This window comes from Schistocerca serialis, chromosome 5 (genome assembly GCF_023864345.2).
Source record: "Schistocerca serialis cubense isolate TAMUIC-IGC-003099 chromosome 5, iqSchSeri2.2, whole genome shotgun sequence".
Classification (NCBI taxonomy): domain Eukaryota; kingdom Metazoa; phylum Arthropoda; class Insecta; order Orthoptera; family Acrididae; genus Schistocerca; species Schistocerca serialis.
In genome coordinates, this window is record NC_064642.1 from 558,536,393 (window position 1) to 558,553,180 (window position 16,788).

The 16,788-nt window shown below is 44.3% G+C and overlaps 1 protein-coding gene across 1 annotated transcript in view; it reads left to right on the top strand.

Annotated features, from left to right (window-relative positions):
- Positions 1–15,346, top strand: part of LOC126482077 (homeobox protein EMX2-like) — a 164,110-nt gene extending 148,764 nt beyond the window's left edge. Inside the window, exons 5-7 of the mRNA XM_050106053.1 lie at positions 4,074–4,258; positions 14,092–14,314; positions 15,339–15,346. Coding sequence (XP_049962010.1) covers positions 4,074–4,258; positions 14,092–14,314; positions 15,339–15,346 — 416 coding nt within the window. The remainder of the gene's footprint in view (positions 1–4,073; positions 4,259–14,091; positions 14,315–15,338) is intronic.
- Positions 15,347–16,788: the final 1,442 nt, after the last annotated feature.

Sequence of the window (16,788 nt, forward strand, 5' to 3'; positions counted from 1 at the left end):
TTATTATGTATTTCTAAGCCCACCATGAGTGACGGAGTCATAAATATTCATACCAATAAATAAGGAGCACACAATCCGTTCTGAAAAAGTTTGAAAAAATCTGCACGGAATGTCAACTTCTGTTAGTAAACATATGCCTACAGGAGGAAAACATTTCCCAAACGAATGGGGTTCACAGCCAACTTTAGACGATGGGTATAAATCCACATTCGCAAACACTTTAGTATGAAGAGTCAGTTGCACGACTTTTGTGAAATGCTTCTTCAACCAAAGGCAAACAGTCTACCCTTCCTGCTCCATATGTACTACAAAATTTCACCCAATTGTCCGCTTGACACTACGTTATCCAGAATACCATCAGTTTTTATAGTAGTATTTCTAAATGTAGATATAGTAGCTACATAGTTTGCATCGGAGTCCAAATTCTCAGTCTTCTGCATGCTCATTTATAACTTCTTCCCAGCTGTTCCTTACACGATCACCCAGAACCTCTCCGCAATGGAACTACGCCACCTCCATGACATCATTCTTATAAATCTAAAAGAAATATTCAGGAATATCAATATGATAGTCTAACTTTAAGAATAAGCCAAAAGTGAGTTAATAACACGCCTATTACATTCAACCTGTTACATTCAAAAGCGAGCGGACCTGTGGATACTGGAAAATGGAGTGCCAAGCAGAGAAACTGCTTTCGTCATGTTGCATATTCTCACGAAACATCCTACTCGTGCATTGTCAGCGGGAATAATTTATACTATCTCGGGTGTCAATATTCTCGAGAAAATTTGTTAAACAATATGGTCTACAATGTTTATTCTTCTTTAAGAAGGAACATTTCACAGCATATAATCAGTAAAATTGAATGTAACCAGGAACTGAATTCACGGCAATCTATTTGCTTACATGTAAGGCGCGGAAGAAAACTAGCTGTAAATATGCTTACAAACGACTCCCATGTTGATTTCACGCTTTATGATACATATATATATATATATATATATATATATATATATATATATATATGATGGGTGAACACAGAACCAGGTCTAAAGAACAGTGACTCAAATGCCTCGGTAAAATTTATATCATTACTCAATTGTTCGCAGATGTTTTAAGTCTGCCAACTTGGAAAAGTAAAAATGGTATTCCTAGTTCATAGAGAAACTACTGTGAGTATATTAACATCAATACAACTGATGTCTGTAGCATTTAAGACCAGTGGTCTATATATTAGATTGGTGCATAAGTTCGAAGTGTTTTTGTTTTGCATCTTGGTACTCCGGTTGCTATGGATTTTTCTACCAATTATCATTTTTGATTGGTAGTTCATTGTTGCTATTTGAGTTTACATATTGTCATTTTGTCATTTGGAAATAGCGAGCGGACCTGTGGATACTGGAAAATGGAGTACCAAGCAGAGAAATCGGAGCATTTACGACATATTCCTCTGTTTGAGTTCATTTTCGCCATATATGAGGATAATGGCACTGGGCAGAGCACGGCAAGAAAATTGTTTTTTCATTTTAAGGAGGATCGTTTTGGCATTAGTGACTCTCCACGTCCAGGAAGATCTTCGGGTTTTGATGAAGATCGTTTTAACGCATTAATCCACAATGATCCACATCAGTGTACTCGAGAACTGGTAAATGTGATGAACTGTGATCGTTCCACCACCGTTTGACATTTGAATGCAGTAGGGAAGATTCAAACGTCGGGTGTACGAGAACCGCATTCTCTGAGCCAAAATCACAAAAATCAGCAGGTGACCACACGTGCATCTCTGCTTGCCCGTCATTAGTTCGCTCGTGAACAACACCGACCATTCCTAACCTGTATCATTACTGGCGACAAGAAACGGTGTCTTTATGATAAGATAAGGAAAAGAAAGGAATGATTGAGCCCAAAAAGCAGCGACTCCCTGTACAAAGACCTACGCGCATCTACAAAAGGTACTGTTTTGAATCTGGTGGAATAGCGACGATGTGGCGTACTACGAATAATTTCCCCGAGGTGTAACCACCACCGCTGACATTTGTTGTTAACAACTGAGATGTCTTGCAGGTGCAGTGCAAGAACAACAACCAGGAAGAGTGAGTGAAATGATGCTAGTCCACCATCTTGCACCCTCAGCCCTTCTCCTTTGCCTGTGTCTATCGAACGATGTTCAAGGAATTTCCTTCCCGGATGAAAATGTGCTCCGGTCATGACTCGACGAGTTCCTGGCCTCAAAACCACGTTATTTCTAGTCACGGAATCGAAAAGTTACTCTCGCGTTTGAACATTGTTGTAAGTAGTGAAGAAGAAAATATTATTGATGACTTAAGTCTCTGTTATGGTACCTTTTGTGTTTGTTAAACTTATGAAAATCGGTACGAACTTATGCACCAAACTAATACACTGCTGGCCATTAAAATTGCTACACCACGAAGATGACGTGCTACAGAGGCGAAATTTAACCGACAGGAAGAAGATGCTGTGATATGCAAATGATTAGCTTCTCAGAGCATTCACACAAGGTTGGCGCCGGTGGCGACACCTACAACGTGCTGACATCAGGAAAGTTTCCAACCGATTTCTCATACACAAACAGCAGTTGACCGGCGTTGCCTGGTGGAACGTTGTTGTGATGCCTCGTGTAAGGAGGAGAAATGCGTACCATCACGTTTCCGACTTTGATAAAGGTCGGATTGTAGCCTATCGCGATTGCGGTTTATCGTATCGCGACAATGCTACTCGCGTTGGTCGACATCCAATGACTGTTAGCAGAATACGGAGTTGGTGGGTTCAGGACTGTAATATGGAACGCCGTGCTGGATTCCAAAGGCCTCGTATCACTAGCAGTCGCCGCGCGGAATTATACGAGCGGTCTTAGGCGCTGCAATCATGGACTATGCGGCTGGTCCCGGCGCAGGTTCGAGTCCTCCCTCGGGCATGTGTGTGCGTGTTTGTCCTTAGGATAATTTAGGTTAAGTAGTGTGTAAGCATAGGGACTGATGACCTTAGCAGCTAAATCCCATAAGATTTCACACACATTTGAACATTTTTCACTAGCAGTCGAGATGACAGGCATCTTATCCGCATGGTTGTAACGGATCGTGCAGCCACGTCTCGATACCTGAGTCAACAGATGGGGACGTTTGCAAGACAACAACCATCTGCACCAACAGTTCGACGACGTTTGCAGCAGCATGGACTATCAGCTCGGAGACCATGGCTGCGGTTACCCTTGACGCTGCATCACAGACAGGAGCGCCTGCGATGGTGTACTCAACGACGAACCTGGGTGCACGAATGGCAAAACGTCATTTTTTAGGATGAATCCAGGTTCTGTTTACAGTATCATGATGGTCGCATCCGTGTTTGGTGACATCGCGGTGAACGCACATTGGAAGCGTGTATTCGTCATCGCCATACTGGCGTATCACCCGGCGTGATGGTATGGGGTGCCATTGGTTACACGTCTCGGTCACCTCTCGTTCACAATGACGGCACTTTGAACAGTGGACGTTACATTTCGGATGTGTTACGACCCGTGGCTCTACCCTTCATTCGATCCCAGCGAAACCCTACATATCAGCAGGATAATGCACGACCGCATGTTGCAGGTCCTGTACGGGCCTTTCTGGATACAGAAAATGTTCGACTGCTGCCCTGGCCAGCACATTCTCCAGATCTCTCACCGACTGAAAACGTCTGGTCAATGGTGGCCGAGCAACTGGCTCGTCACAATACGCCAGTCACTACTCTTGATGAACTGTGATATCGTGTTGAAGCTGCATGGGCAGCTGTACCTGTACACGCCATCCAAGCTCTGTTTGACTCAATGCCCAGGCGTATCAAGGCCGTTATTACGGCCAGAGGTGGTTGTTCTGGGTACTGATTTCTCAGGATCTATGCACCCAAACTGCGTGAAAATGTAATCACATGTCAGTTCTAGTATAATATATTTGTCCAATGAATACCCGTTTATCATCTGCATTTCTTCTTGCTGTAGCAATTTTAATGGCCAGTAGTGTATTAACCAGTTGCACTTAAAGGATTAACAATAATATGCGAAACGTATGTTGCAGGCGAGAAGGGCGGCGCCGGTTCTTCGGAGGGCCGCAAGCAGTCGGCGGGGAAGTGCAAGCGCGTGCGCACCATCTTCACGCCGGAGCAGCTGGAGCGGCTGGAGGCGGAGTTCGAGCGCCAGCAGTACATGGTGGGGCCCGAGCGCCTCTACCTGGCGCACGCGCTCCAGCTCACTGAGGCACAGGTGAGCCGCCGTCATTACTGTCAGCCCACGATGGAATCTACTTTGTGAAGGAAGCTCTGCTAAGACGACGTGCCGCAAGGCACTTACGTTGTGGTGACAAACTTCATGGTATAGCGATAGGGACATACACAGATGGCAGCAGCATCGGATACACAAAGCATTTTGAGCAGTGCATTGGTGGAGCTGTCATTTGAACAAAGGTGATTCATGTGAAAAGGTTTGCGATGTGATTATGACCGCACGAAGGTAATTAACACGTGCTTTGTACGAGGAATGGTAGTTGAAGATACACACATGGTATATTCTATTTCGCACACCGTTCCGAGATACACAGTGTCAAGAGTGGCGAGAGTACCAGATTTCAGGTATTCAAATGGCTCTAAGCACTATGGGAGTTAACATCTGAGGTCATCAGTCCCCTAGACTTAGGACTACCTAAACCTGGTTAACCTAAGGACATCACACACATCCATGCCGAAGCAGTATTCGAACCTGCGACCGTAGCAGCAGCGCGGTTCCGGACTGAAGCACCTAGAACCGCTCCGCCAATTTAAGGCATTACCTCTGCCCATGGATAACGCAGTGGCCGATGGCTTTCATTATCGACCGAGAGCAGCGGCGTTTACGAAAGTTGTCAATGCTAACAGACAAGCAACACTGCGTGGTCAAAGAACCGCAGAACTCTGTATGGGACATATGACAAACGTATCAATTAGGACAGTGCGGCGAAATATGGCGTTAATGGGCTATGGCAGCAGATGACTTACGCGAGTGCCTTTGCTAATATCACTATATCGCTCCCAGCGCCTCTCCTGGGTTAGTGACGATATCGGTTGAACTCTAGAGCTGAAAAGCGTGGTTTGCGCAGATGAGTCTCCATTTCAGTTGGTAGGAACTGATGACGGAGTTAGAACGTCATGCAGACCACACGAAGCCATGGACATAAGTTGCCAACAAGGTTTCAAGCTGGTGGTGGCTCCATAATGGTGTGGACTATGTTTACATGGGACGGGCTGGGTCCTTTGGTCCAGCTCAACGATCATGGACTACTCGTAGAAATTGTTATGTTCGGCCATTTGGAGACCAATTGCAGCCATTCATGGATTTCATGTCCCCAAACAACGATGGAATGTTAACAGATGACAATAGGCGATGCCACCAGGCCACAATCGTTTGCGATTGGTTTGAAGAACATTCTGGACAATTCGGGCGAATGATTTGGCCACCCTGGTCGCCCGACATGAATCTCATCAAAATTTATGGGACATAATTGAGAGGTTGGTTCGTGCACAAAATCCTACACTTTCAACACTTTCACAATTATGTACGGCTATAGAGCCAGCACAGCTCAATATTTCTGAAGGACTTGTTGAGTCCATGCCACGTCCAGTTGCTGCACTAAGCCGGGCAAAAGGAGGTGCAACACAATATTAGGAGGTATCCTCAGTCTAAGCTGATGAGCTGAAACATTAAGATCGTTGCGCACCGTGGCAATGAATACCGCCTGGTGGTATTGCGGAGCCATGGTGTGATAGGGAATGTTTGCAAGAGGATCAGAGACGAATGGAGAATCAGTATAGCGATGATGCGGTCTGAAAATGGCGAAATCCACCGATACAAACATCTTTGACAAAGGGAAGATTACTGTCGCGCGGCACCTGGGAACGAGCATCTCGGAAGCGGCGAAGCTGTCGTGAACAGCCGTTGAAAATGGCTGCTGGACGAAGAAACCACGAGTAGGCGACACGTGTTGGACGTCCACACCTCATCGCAATACGTCGACGTCGGAAACTAGCCTGTTCTGCAAAGCACCATAGGTAGCAACTATAGGAGATCGGATGACAGTGCACAGCTGGTGCAGGTACAAGTGTTTCGGAGTACAATGTTTAGAGAAAATTGCCGAACACGGAGCTCCGCAATAGACAACCAGTTTGTGTTACCATGTTCACAGAACATCACTGCTTTGGGCTCGGGATCAGTGAGATTTGACTGTGGACTGTGTTTTTGTCTTACTGCAGGTCTATGATCGAGTATGTATGGGTTGTCATCAAAACGATTGGCTACTTGGGAGAAGCAACGCGCTAGTGGTGTTGGCCATTGAAGCAATATTACGCTGTGGGAGGGCATTTACCTGTGATAGTATCGAAGGTACTGTGGCAGCTATAGACTACGTGAACGTTATTGCAGACCGCCATGCTTGATGTCTTGTGCAATGGGGATGGCATCTTGCGGCATAACTGTCGCTGTCATAAGCCAGAGTCGCGCTAGATGGTTTGAAGACCACTATGGTGAACTCACGCTGACGTGCTTGTCACCATGCGCCTGACCTGGACTTGGTGGAGCATTTAAGGAATGCTATCGGACGCCAGCGCCGCTTCTAGAAAACACCAGCCCGTAATTTACAAGAACTGCGTGACCTCTGCGTAAACATCTGGTGTCACATTCCTCCAGAAACCCACCAAGAAAGTTTCGAATCCCTGCATTCCAACACGCTGTTAATCAGATAATCATTATGTTGTGGCTCGTCAGTGCATGTGGGCTGTGATTGTTGGAACTATATGCTACAGTCAATCACATAGTAGTGTAAAGCTGACAACTCCCAAATCACTAACTGATTATTAAAAAATGTTCACAATACAAAATTAATTGTGAGAGGCAACCTTCTCAAATCGAAAACCAGCAAAAAAATCACGTAACTGCTGATGTAGGTAAGCTAGAAGACTCCTAGATGTTCTGTGATGTCCATTTTCGAACAGTCTTTATGTACTTTGGTTAATGGTTTGTTTTTGTTCCACTATAAAGTTAACTTCCATCTCAGAAATGTGCCATGTGGCACATTGATCAGCACACCTGAAGGGAGGATGACGTTCAAATCCGCGTCCGGCCAACCTGACTTAGGTCCTCCGTGATTTCTCTAAATCGCTCCAGGCAAATACTAGGATGGTTCCTTTGAAAGAGCACGGCCGATTTTCTTCCTCATCCTTGAAACTAACTGAGCTTGTGCTCCGTCTCTAACGACCTCGATGTGGACAGGACGTTACACCCGAATCTTCTTCCTTCTATCCATCTCAGAGGTGCAATATGGAAACAGCTGAAACACGTAAACACACAGGAAAGAACGTAAGTGGTTATTAGACGGATCATAGAGATTTTCTGTCGAAACTTTTACAGTGACACGGGGCGTGGAGGTAGCAACTACTTCTGATAACTGCAAATCATTGAAGAGGACGATCGTCCAATACCGAGATCGCTGGGTGTACTCTACGTGACAAGTTGTCGGCCTATCACTCAGAAACATTATCTTTAAAGTAAGAAACGTTTTGTTAACTCAGTCCATTTTATGCTAAATGCATATTATTTGAAAAGGATTCCCACTGTTTAGACGTTACTCCTCAATTGCAATTATAGGGGATCTGGAAATTACCCATCAATCTCTTCATCACATGCAGCTTCTAGTCACAAATTTCTCTAGATATGGAAATAGATGAATATCAAAACGTATCAAATAGGACTGTATTGCAAACATAGCATATTGCAAACATAGGTTCTTCACATCCCTCACTCTTCTGGCTGCCCGAAGCATCTTCGTCGGAAGTTGTATTAGTCTGATAAAAACCTTTCTCTTTCTTTTAAAATATGGGCCGTTTCCCGCGCGCTTTTATAGCCAGATGCAACAGAAGATTTACAAAGTATTTGCGAGTTACTTGGGTGCCATTTGCGAGGCAACCAGTTAAAAGAATCCCATTTGCATCTAAGGCAACCCTGACCATAACAATTCTGACATGTGAAACAGAATTCGACTTGTCTCGGTTCAGAGTCACCGGTTTCCATTTCCTTGTTTGATTTATATTTCCTTTTTTGAATGAATTTAAGCAACTATATTTCACCCACAGAAAATGAACTATAGCGTGCAGTTTCTTTGCCTTTCCGTCTGTGGTACAAATTTTATGCCAACATCCTTGTGGATTATTTAAACAATGGTGTGGAAAATTTTACTTTCAGTTGTTCATTTCGTAACGCTTTACAATGGACGAACAGAATACATCATCACCTTCAGACGATTAAAGGTTCACACAGACCATTTTTAACCATACATTATTCAGTGATTCCGTTTACCGAACCTTATTACTATTACCCTGCACTGGAGGTCTTTTATAGACCACCAGAAGTATCGCTTACAATTTAATACTGTGTTTCAAGTGAATATTTCGGTATTCCCCAAAAACAAGGGAAAAAAAACAACGAAAAATACTCTTTTGTATGTGAAATCGACATTGACCTTCCGCAGTGTTCAACAATTAGCGGGCACAATAAGACTCGTCCATAAGATTCCAGCCAAGAGCTTCCAATTAAATAACAGAAGACCAAAATCAGCTACAAGTGTTTACAGTCAGTTTATTATCTGCATGATTACTTATTTATGTATTTTTGCAGCAACCACGATAAAATGCCAGTCCACAAAATAAAAGAAACCTAGAATTCCTATAATTTTGCAATAATAACACGTTTCAGACATCATATCGTCAGTATCAATTCGCATCAGATTAACATCTACGCTTATACTCCGGAAGCAACCTTATTGTGTGTGGCGGAGGGTATTTGCCTATCATTGTAACTTCCTCTCTTTCGTATTCCAGTCGCGGATGTACCGATGGAAGAACGATTTTTGGTAAGCCTCCGTGTGATCTCGAATCTGTCTAATTTTAGCTTCATGGTCTTAGCGCGAGATAGACTTAGATGGGAGATACATATTGATTTTTCTAGGAACGGACGCTCCCGGAATTTTAACAGTAAACCACACCGCGATGCAAAACGCTTCTCTTTAACCTTATGCCATTTGAGTTGGCTGATCATCTCAATGATGCTTTCGCTCTTTCTTAGTAAACCTATAATGAAACACGCTCCACTTTTTCGGGTCTTCGGTATTTCTCTATCAGTCCTGTCTGGTGCAGATAACATACTGACGAGCAAGATTGAAACATTGGTGGAACGAGGGTTATATAAGCTACCTTCTTTGTGGGTGAAAAACACTCCCTGAGTATTCTTCCGGTGAATCTCAGCCTGGCGTGTACCTTGTCTCATTGTTCCACTTTAACCCTATCAGATCCTGTGGCTATAATTGTGTACATAAACTTTTACAGTGTCTCAGCTGTAAGAGAAGCATTTTTTTCCAATGGAAACCTGAGGTACACATTTGTGATTGTTCAACCTTTTCATCTTGCACAAGTACTGCCAACTGTTGGGTATCACTTTGGAAATATTAGCATGTCAATGTAGCAGTGCGCAGCACTTCGTGACCACCAGAATACACGGATGCGATTGGTTCGCTATATTCCAGTGTATAATTGAATGTTGTCATTGTTACTTTGCACAGTAATCATTGAATGACCATTTTAATATTTATTACAATAGAGAATATTTGGTAATTAGTGATTTTAGACCCTACAATGAAGCCAAGTGTACAAAGTACGAGGGTTACGCAGAAGGCAATGCACCGCATTTTCTCTCTTCAATCATTCTTTATTGAATATAATGAGAATTGGCTCTGAGCACTATGGGACTTAACGGCTGAGGTCATCAGTCCCCTAGAACTTAGAAGTACTTAAACCTAACTAACCTAAGGACAACATACACATCCATGCCCGAGGCAGGATTCGAATCTGCGAGCGTAGCGGTCGCGCGGTTCCAAACTTTAGCGCCTAGAACCGCTGGGCCATAATGAGAATTACACACACGAAAGAATGGTGTTTTGTCTACACACCCTATTTCTCCTCGTAACCTCAGTCTCGTTCTATGCCCTTTTTCCAGAGCGAAGCAAGGGCGTATATGCCCTGTCGGTACCATTTCTTGTCCTGGTGGCGGAGCCAGTGCTTCAGTGTGTGAACTTCCTTTGTTGACTGACAGATGCAGCGACAACTGCCGAGTCGTAATGCGTCTGTCCTCGCGAATGACATCAGCTCACTGTAACATGTCAGGCGTGACAAACGTGGATGGTCTCCCAGGCCGCTGCAAATCGTGGAGCTCCGCCGAACCGCCTTCTGATGACCTCACCTCCGTCGACAGCAGATGCTCCGTAGACTTCGCACAAGCGTTTGTTAATATTCCCACTGTTTCTTTCTCTGTAGTGAGAAATTGCTTTTAACGTACATCACACACAGACGCCATTTTGAAACTGTCCTGCAGCTACGCTGTCTGTCGGAAGTGACGGAAACTAGGCGCTCTCACTCCCAAGAGTCTTCAGATCATTCGTACGTAACGTCTCGCATTTGTTTTCAGCTGAGAAATAAACGCGGTGCATTACTTTTTGCGCAACCCTCGTGTGTTGGTACATATTTTTATATAAATGTTGCATCTTAAATCATTCAAAAAATCACATAAGAGCATTACCAAATAGTGAAAAATTTTCCGTTCATTAGAAAATGTTCAGGTCTGGAAGGGTTGATTCTCTCCATAGGCTTGCTTAAGTGTGCCTTGTCTTAAACATTTCGTCTAAGAAACGATGAACAAAGTGAGATGTTAAGCAACAGATATCCCAGGCAGATATTTGCAAAAGCAGGCGGCAGCTGCATTCAAAAGCGGTACAGAGCGCAGCCCGTTGCGCGATTGTCCCCTGCTCGCGTCATATCGGCCACGCAGGGCCTAAAACGGCGCCGCACAGCGCATATTGATTGGCCGTTTAATTAAAATGTGAAGCGCCAGTCGTTGTGGTCCCATTGTTCACGGAGCAGCCGCACAGCAAACGTGCATTGCTCTAACAAAGAGATTAATTATTAGGGGCCTCGCGGCGTCATCGGCAGATGTAATTAAAATAGTTTCATGACGTGATACCTAAGTGAAGTTTCGTTTATGTGTGCATGACGATAATGTACTAAAGGTTATATGTCAAGCCGGAAGACTGAATTATGAATACGCCGACTCTATTTGTCGCTGTGATCGGCAAGATTAATGGCAGCGAATGATAAATATGTGCGATGTGATTTCGTTCTGTTTCCGTGGTGAACAAGTGTTCCTCTCTGTGCAAATATCCGTGGATCGCCTTCCTTTACGAGGAATTAACGCAGCGACTTCTGTATCGCGTGGCAGAAATTGTCTTGAGATCTCTGATTCAGGCTTCTTGTTCCATCGGCTGTTTACTTATACTTCCTAACACCTATGCTACAATTAAATAGTGTCTCATTCAACGTTCGAAATTTCAAATTAGTGCTTACGGGTGAGATACTTTACTACACTTATTCTTCTTCGTCCTTGGTGCCTCTCTGTTTGAAAGGCAGAAAATAACTACACTCATGCTATTAAATTAAGGATAATTGCAGAATGTGTTGCCACACAACGTGGCACTACACAAAACTGGCGCTAATAGCATAGGCACATAGGGAACACACACGACACAGATCTGTAAGTCCATGGTATTGGTGATAAGTCGAGAAAACCGTCCCTAAACACATGTGCTACAAAACGCCGCTGTTTCCTGCGCATGTACTCTGACATCAATATGGGATATGATCACCATGCACACGTACGCAGGCCGCACAATGTGTTGGCATACTCTGGATCAGGTGGTGGAGCAGCTGCTGGGGTATAGCCTCCCATTCTTGCACCAGTGCCTGTCGGAGCTCCTGATGTGTCCTAGGGCTTTGAAGACGTTCAGCGATACGTCGACCGAGAGCATCCCAGACGTGCTCGATGGGGTTAAAGTCTGGAGAACAGGCAGGCCACGCCATTCGCCTGATATCTTCTGTTTCAAGGTACTCCTCCACGATGGCAGCTCGGTGGGGCCGTGCGCTATCATCCATCTGGAGGAAGGCGGACATACTGGTGCAAAATGACGTCCCGATACCCCTGACTTGTTACAGTTCATCTGTCAAAGACATGCAGGGGTGTACATGCACCAATCATAATTCTACCCCACCCCATCAAACCATGACCTCTATACAGGTCCCTTTCAAGGACATTAAGGGGTTGGTATCTGGTTCCTGGTTCACGCCAGATGAAAACCCACAATTGCGAAAGTGTTGCAAGAGCAGGATTTTGTGCACAAAGCGACGTCTCTATTATGTCCCATAAATTCGATTGGATTCATGTCGGGCGATCTGGATGGCCAAATCATTCGCTCGAACTATACAAAATGTGCTTAAAATCAATCGCAAACAGTTGTGGCCCAGTGACGTCACCCATTGCCATCCATAAAAATTCCATCGTTATTTGGAAATATGAAGTCCATGAATGGCTGAAGATGGCCTCCAAATAGCCTAACGTAACTAACCTAAGGACATCACACACATCCATGCCCGAAGCAGAATTCGAACCTGCGACGGTAGCAGCCGCTTGGTTCCGGACTGAAGCGTCTAGAACCGCTCGGCCACATCGGCCTGCTATAGTATGTTCATACATCGTGTGGGTTCATCACCAAAATAATAAACATTGAAAACAACATAGGCCACCACCCTCTAGACTCATTATTTTTTTTTTTAAACTGGTCTGAGTCCAGGTGTTACGCACTCACACTGAAATCACCTTCTCATACTCGGGACATTGCAGCTACAGGGGAGGTCCAGGAACGTACTACCCACAAAGATACATAGTCGACGGTATCTCTAATTGTGCTTGAGAAATGTAAAACGATCTTGCAGCAACGTCCAAAAGTCAAGAACAATCTTATGAAACAAGTAAGAGATCGATAGGCCCTTTATCCAATTCACTGTGTTGGTCTTCATTCATGAGAAATAGGTCTCACCTGGGAACAGAAGTGACGTTAGGACATTGTTTTTATAAAACACAGATCTGAAGATGGTCATTACAGACCGAAACCGGTAATCTGTGAACAAAATGTTTGTTCTATATACGGGTCACTGTTATATTCGCGACAATATCGCAGCTTGTGAAAGAAGTGACTTCAGTGCAATGACAAGGGGGGCCGTATGTCTAAGAATTCCAAATTAGCAGCCAGCCGTTAGGCTATCCGAGCACACTTCATGGGCAGAACTGCCGGCCGGGGTGGCCGAGTGGTTTTAGGCGCTACAGTCTGGAACCGCGCGACCGCTACGGTTCGAATCCTGCCTCGGGCATGGGTGTGTGATATGTCCTTAGGTTAGTTAGGTTAAGTAGTTCTAAGTTCTAGAGGACTGATCACCTCAGAAGTTAAGTCCCATAGTGCTCAGAGCCATTTGAACCATTTGAACCATGGGCAGAACTAAATTTCCATGTGTCGTCGAGTATGTGTCTACGACCTGTACTGGTACATCCATTATTTATATTCCCATACAGGGGAGACATTTTATTTGAAAGTCGCTTGCCCAGTGTTGGTGGGTAAGTACTGTATTGCAGTGCCTGTGTCGTTCAGAAGTAGGATGCAATGTTCCATCGGACATGCATGCATCATACTTCTGAACGATACAGGCTCTGGTATGTCGTATTATCTGCCGACATCGGGCAAGCGAATTTCAATTACAACGTTTTCCCTGTACAGGAATATACATAAATAGATGTACAAGTGCAGGTTGTAGACAGACCGTTGACGAAATATGGAAGTTTGGGTCTGGCCGTGAATCATCTTTCAGTGGACTAATGGTAAAGCGACTGCTCCTGATGACTGGGAAATCCGGATTGGAGTCCCGATCAGGCACAAATGTTCACTGTCGTCATTCCATTATACAGATGATGGCTGTGCATGTTCGCAACTGCGAATACATTTCACGTATCCCTTTATACTGGTGGGTCCGTCTCTCATATCACTTAACAGTCAATGTCCAGATGCTACTGATTAGATAGCCAATGCCTACCAACGTAAGACAGCTGTTACACTCTGATTAATACCCAAACAATGTTTGTTGCAGGTGAAGGTGTGGTTCCAGAATCGACGCATAAAGTGGCGCAAACAGCACTTGGAGCTGCAGCAGCAACGGCTGGCGCAGTTGAAGCAGCAACAGCAGCAGCTGCACCATCACCAGCAGCAGCAGCATCACCACCACCAGCACCAGCCGCAGCAGCAGCAGCAGCAGCAGCCGCAGGTCGGCCGGCTGGAGGCGTCCACGCCCGGCGACAGCGACGGCGACAGCTGCAACAGCGGGCCCGACAGCCCCCCGCCCCCACCCCCACCATCGCAGCAGCAGCAGCCAGCCTTCCCCACGCAGTAGTCCGGTCCGCTGTTCCAACCGCACGACTACCATTCTTCACCAATTGTCTACACCGCCAGTTGGGGTGGCCAAATTCTCTTCACCAGCTGCGCGTCTCGCAGAGGCACCGTGGCGACTTGCAGCTTGGATGTCTACTCCTCAGCAGCTGTCTTGGTGCTTAGCAGCAGCTGTCAGCGAATGGCGCCGTCTCTTCTGGTGACAACGAACGGTAGTGGTTCATTCAACGTGGCACCTACAAATCACCATTGCTGATACAGGACTACTACTGGCACCATCTACTTCGCACTACAGAGGCATGAAGGCTGCTAGCGTTCATTTCTCAGCAAGTTATCACGTTACCAATGGCGCACAGTAGTATGTGGCACCATTTCTTTACACGATTTCGAAGCCACCGATGAACGATGCCCGTCTCCCTATGTGACATATTACAGAGGAATATGATTTACATCGAACTCAATGAATTGCCTCGACTAACGTTTCTTGGACATCATGAATGTTTATTCCCATCCAGCTTATCTTCTCAGTCCAGAAGTGCTTTCTTTGAGACATTACTCTTAGAAGTATCATTTTTCTCCGGTTGGCTAGAGCACTTTTGCATTTGCGACTCTGCTCATCCAAGGTATTTAGCAAGGCATCACCAACGCAACATCTCCGGCACTTGAATGTGTTTTGTAAAGTTCAAATCCATGTCTCTTTCACTACAATTCGAGATCACCGACTGTACAAACAGTCTGAAAAAGGCTTTCTAACTTCTAGGGCCAGTTCACCGTACTAATAATCTTATGTCGTTTGTAGTCCATCCCTTTCTCTTCCATTTCAAGATGTACCCAGTAAATGACTGCCTTCTTGCTTCTTCGTTTGCAAGAAGCTGTGACAAGTTTGTGGTATGAGTAAACATTTAAACTGCACTTTTCAATTGTCATTAAAGCTATTTTCTTGTTTTGCAGATGAGTAAAACCATACTTTGATACAAAGTAGTTTTGCACGCTGTTCATTACATAAGCGTTGCGGATTGAAGATACAGTTTCAACAAAGAACTACCTCACTAAACTAATTTGCTACGAATCTGTATCATCCTGCCCTCACAGTCCAAGATAAATTTAAAGAGATATTATCAAAACCAGTCAGTTCTGAGAATCTTGGACAGAGACTTAAAGCGGGAAAAGATAACAGCGCAATCTATACGCAGGTTTTTTTCTGTAGTATATACTCTTCTCATGCCAGTTGCTGTTTTCCTTCAGTAATGTGTTCGTTGTATCGTATCTTCCAGTGAAACCTTTTCAGCTGTTAGGCTGTGCTTCGTCTGAACACAAATTTTATTGAAAATAAGAAAGTCCTACAGAAATAAATAATTTCCTTGTAGTGTACTTCAAGTACGATGGAACTACTTTCACCCGATCTTGTTGTAGCTACAGGAATCCGCCCGTAATGGTGCTGATTGTGAATGCTACTACCAAAAAGCCACCGACTCACCGAGCACTTCAGAGAGACAGTGAACTTTGCAAGTTGTGTACCAAAAGTTACGCGGGAGAGCTCATTTGGTCAATTGCCAGGAATCTTTGAGACAAAAGACTCTGACAAACAATACTGAAAACCGATTTTCGCAGCTGTGCGAGAAGAGCATCCTAAATCATCGAACTATCGCTGAAACTTTGTTCTCTATTTGCGGGACAACTTCGGTGGCACGTTAACTTCGCAGAGACGCATAATGCAGAGCGGTTAGCTGTGCTGAGGTAAGGTGAAAACGTACCCGGGTAATGCTGTGTGGAATCTTCGTTACAGCCGTGTGTCTGAAATGAACTTGAGCGGATAAGAGGCAATGAAGTTGCAATGTACATAATTTTGCGCAGCTATTTGTTAATATGTAAATTTGTGTATGTTCTCGAAATAGTGTACTGTAAGATAATGTTTTGAGCTTAGGTTTAACGTGAAAACTTACAACGACGGGTATGTGAACAAAGTTAGCATTGTGAAGATAAGTGTTTTTTCTTGATCTGTATGCCGCATTTGAACTGGCAACTTGAAGTGTGTTACGCAGTTCAGTGGATTTGCTAGTGTCATTATAAACTGAAAATGACCGCATGACCAAAAGTTTACAAATACTGTAAAATATATTTACTGTAATTGAAAAAGCATTCCATCTGGTTTTCGTATTCTCTCTTTTTACTTTCTTTTGTTCATGTTCCTTCCAGTTTTAGTACCAGTATGTAAGATATTTTTGTTTTCTACAATACAAAAGTTTGTATTTACCTGAGTATGGAGTTTACGACGTATGTATGTAGTTATGTTACCTAATAAAAGTAGTAACTCTGTTTTCCGTTCTATATTATTCTTACAATACCTGTTTAAGAATAAGGTTGTTCATACTATCAGCATAAGAGGTTCTTCATATGTTCG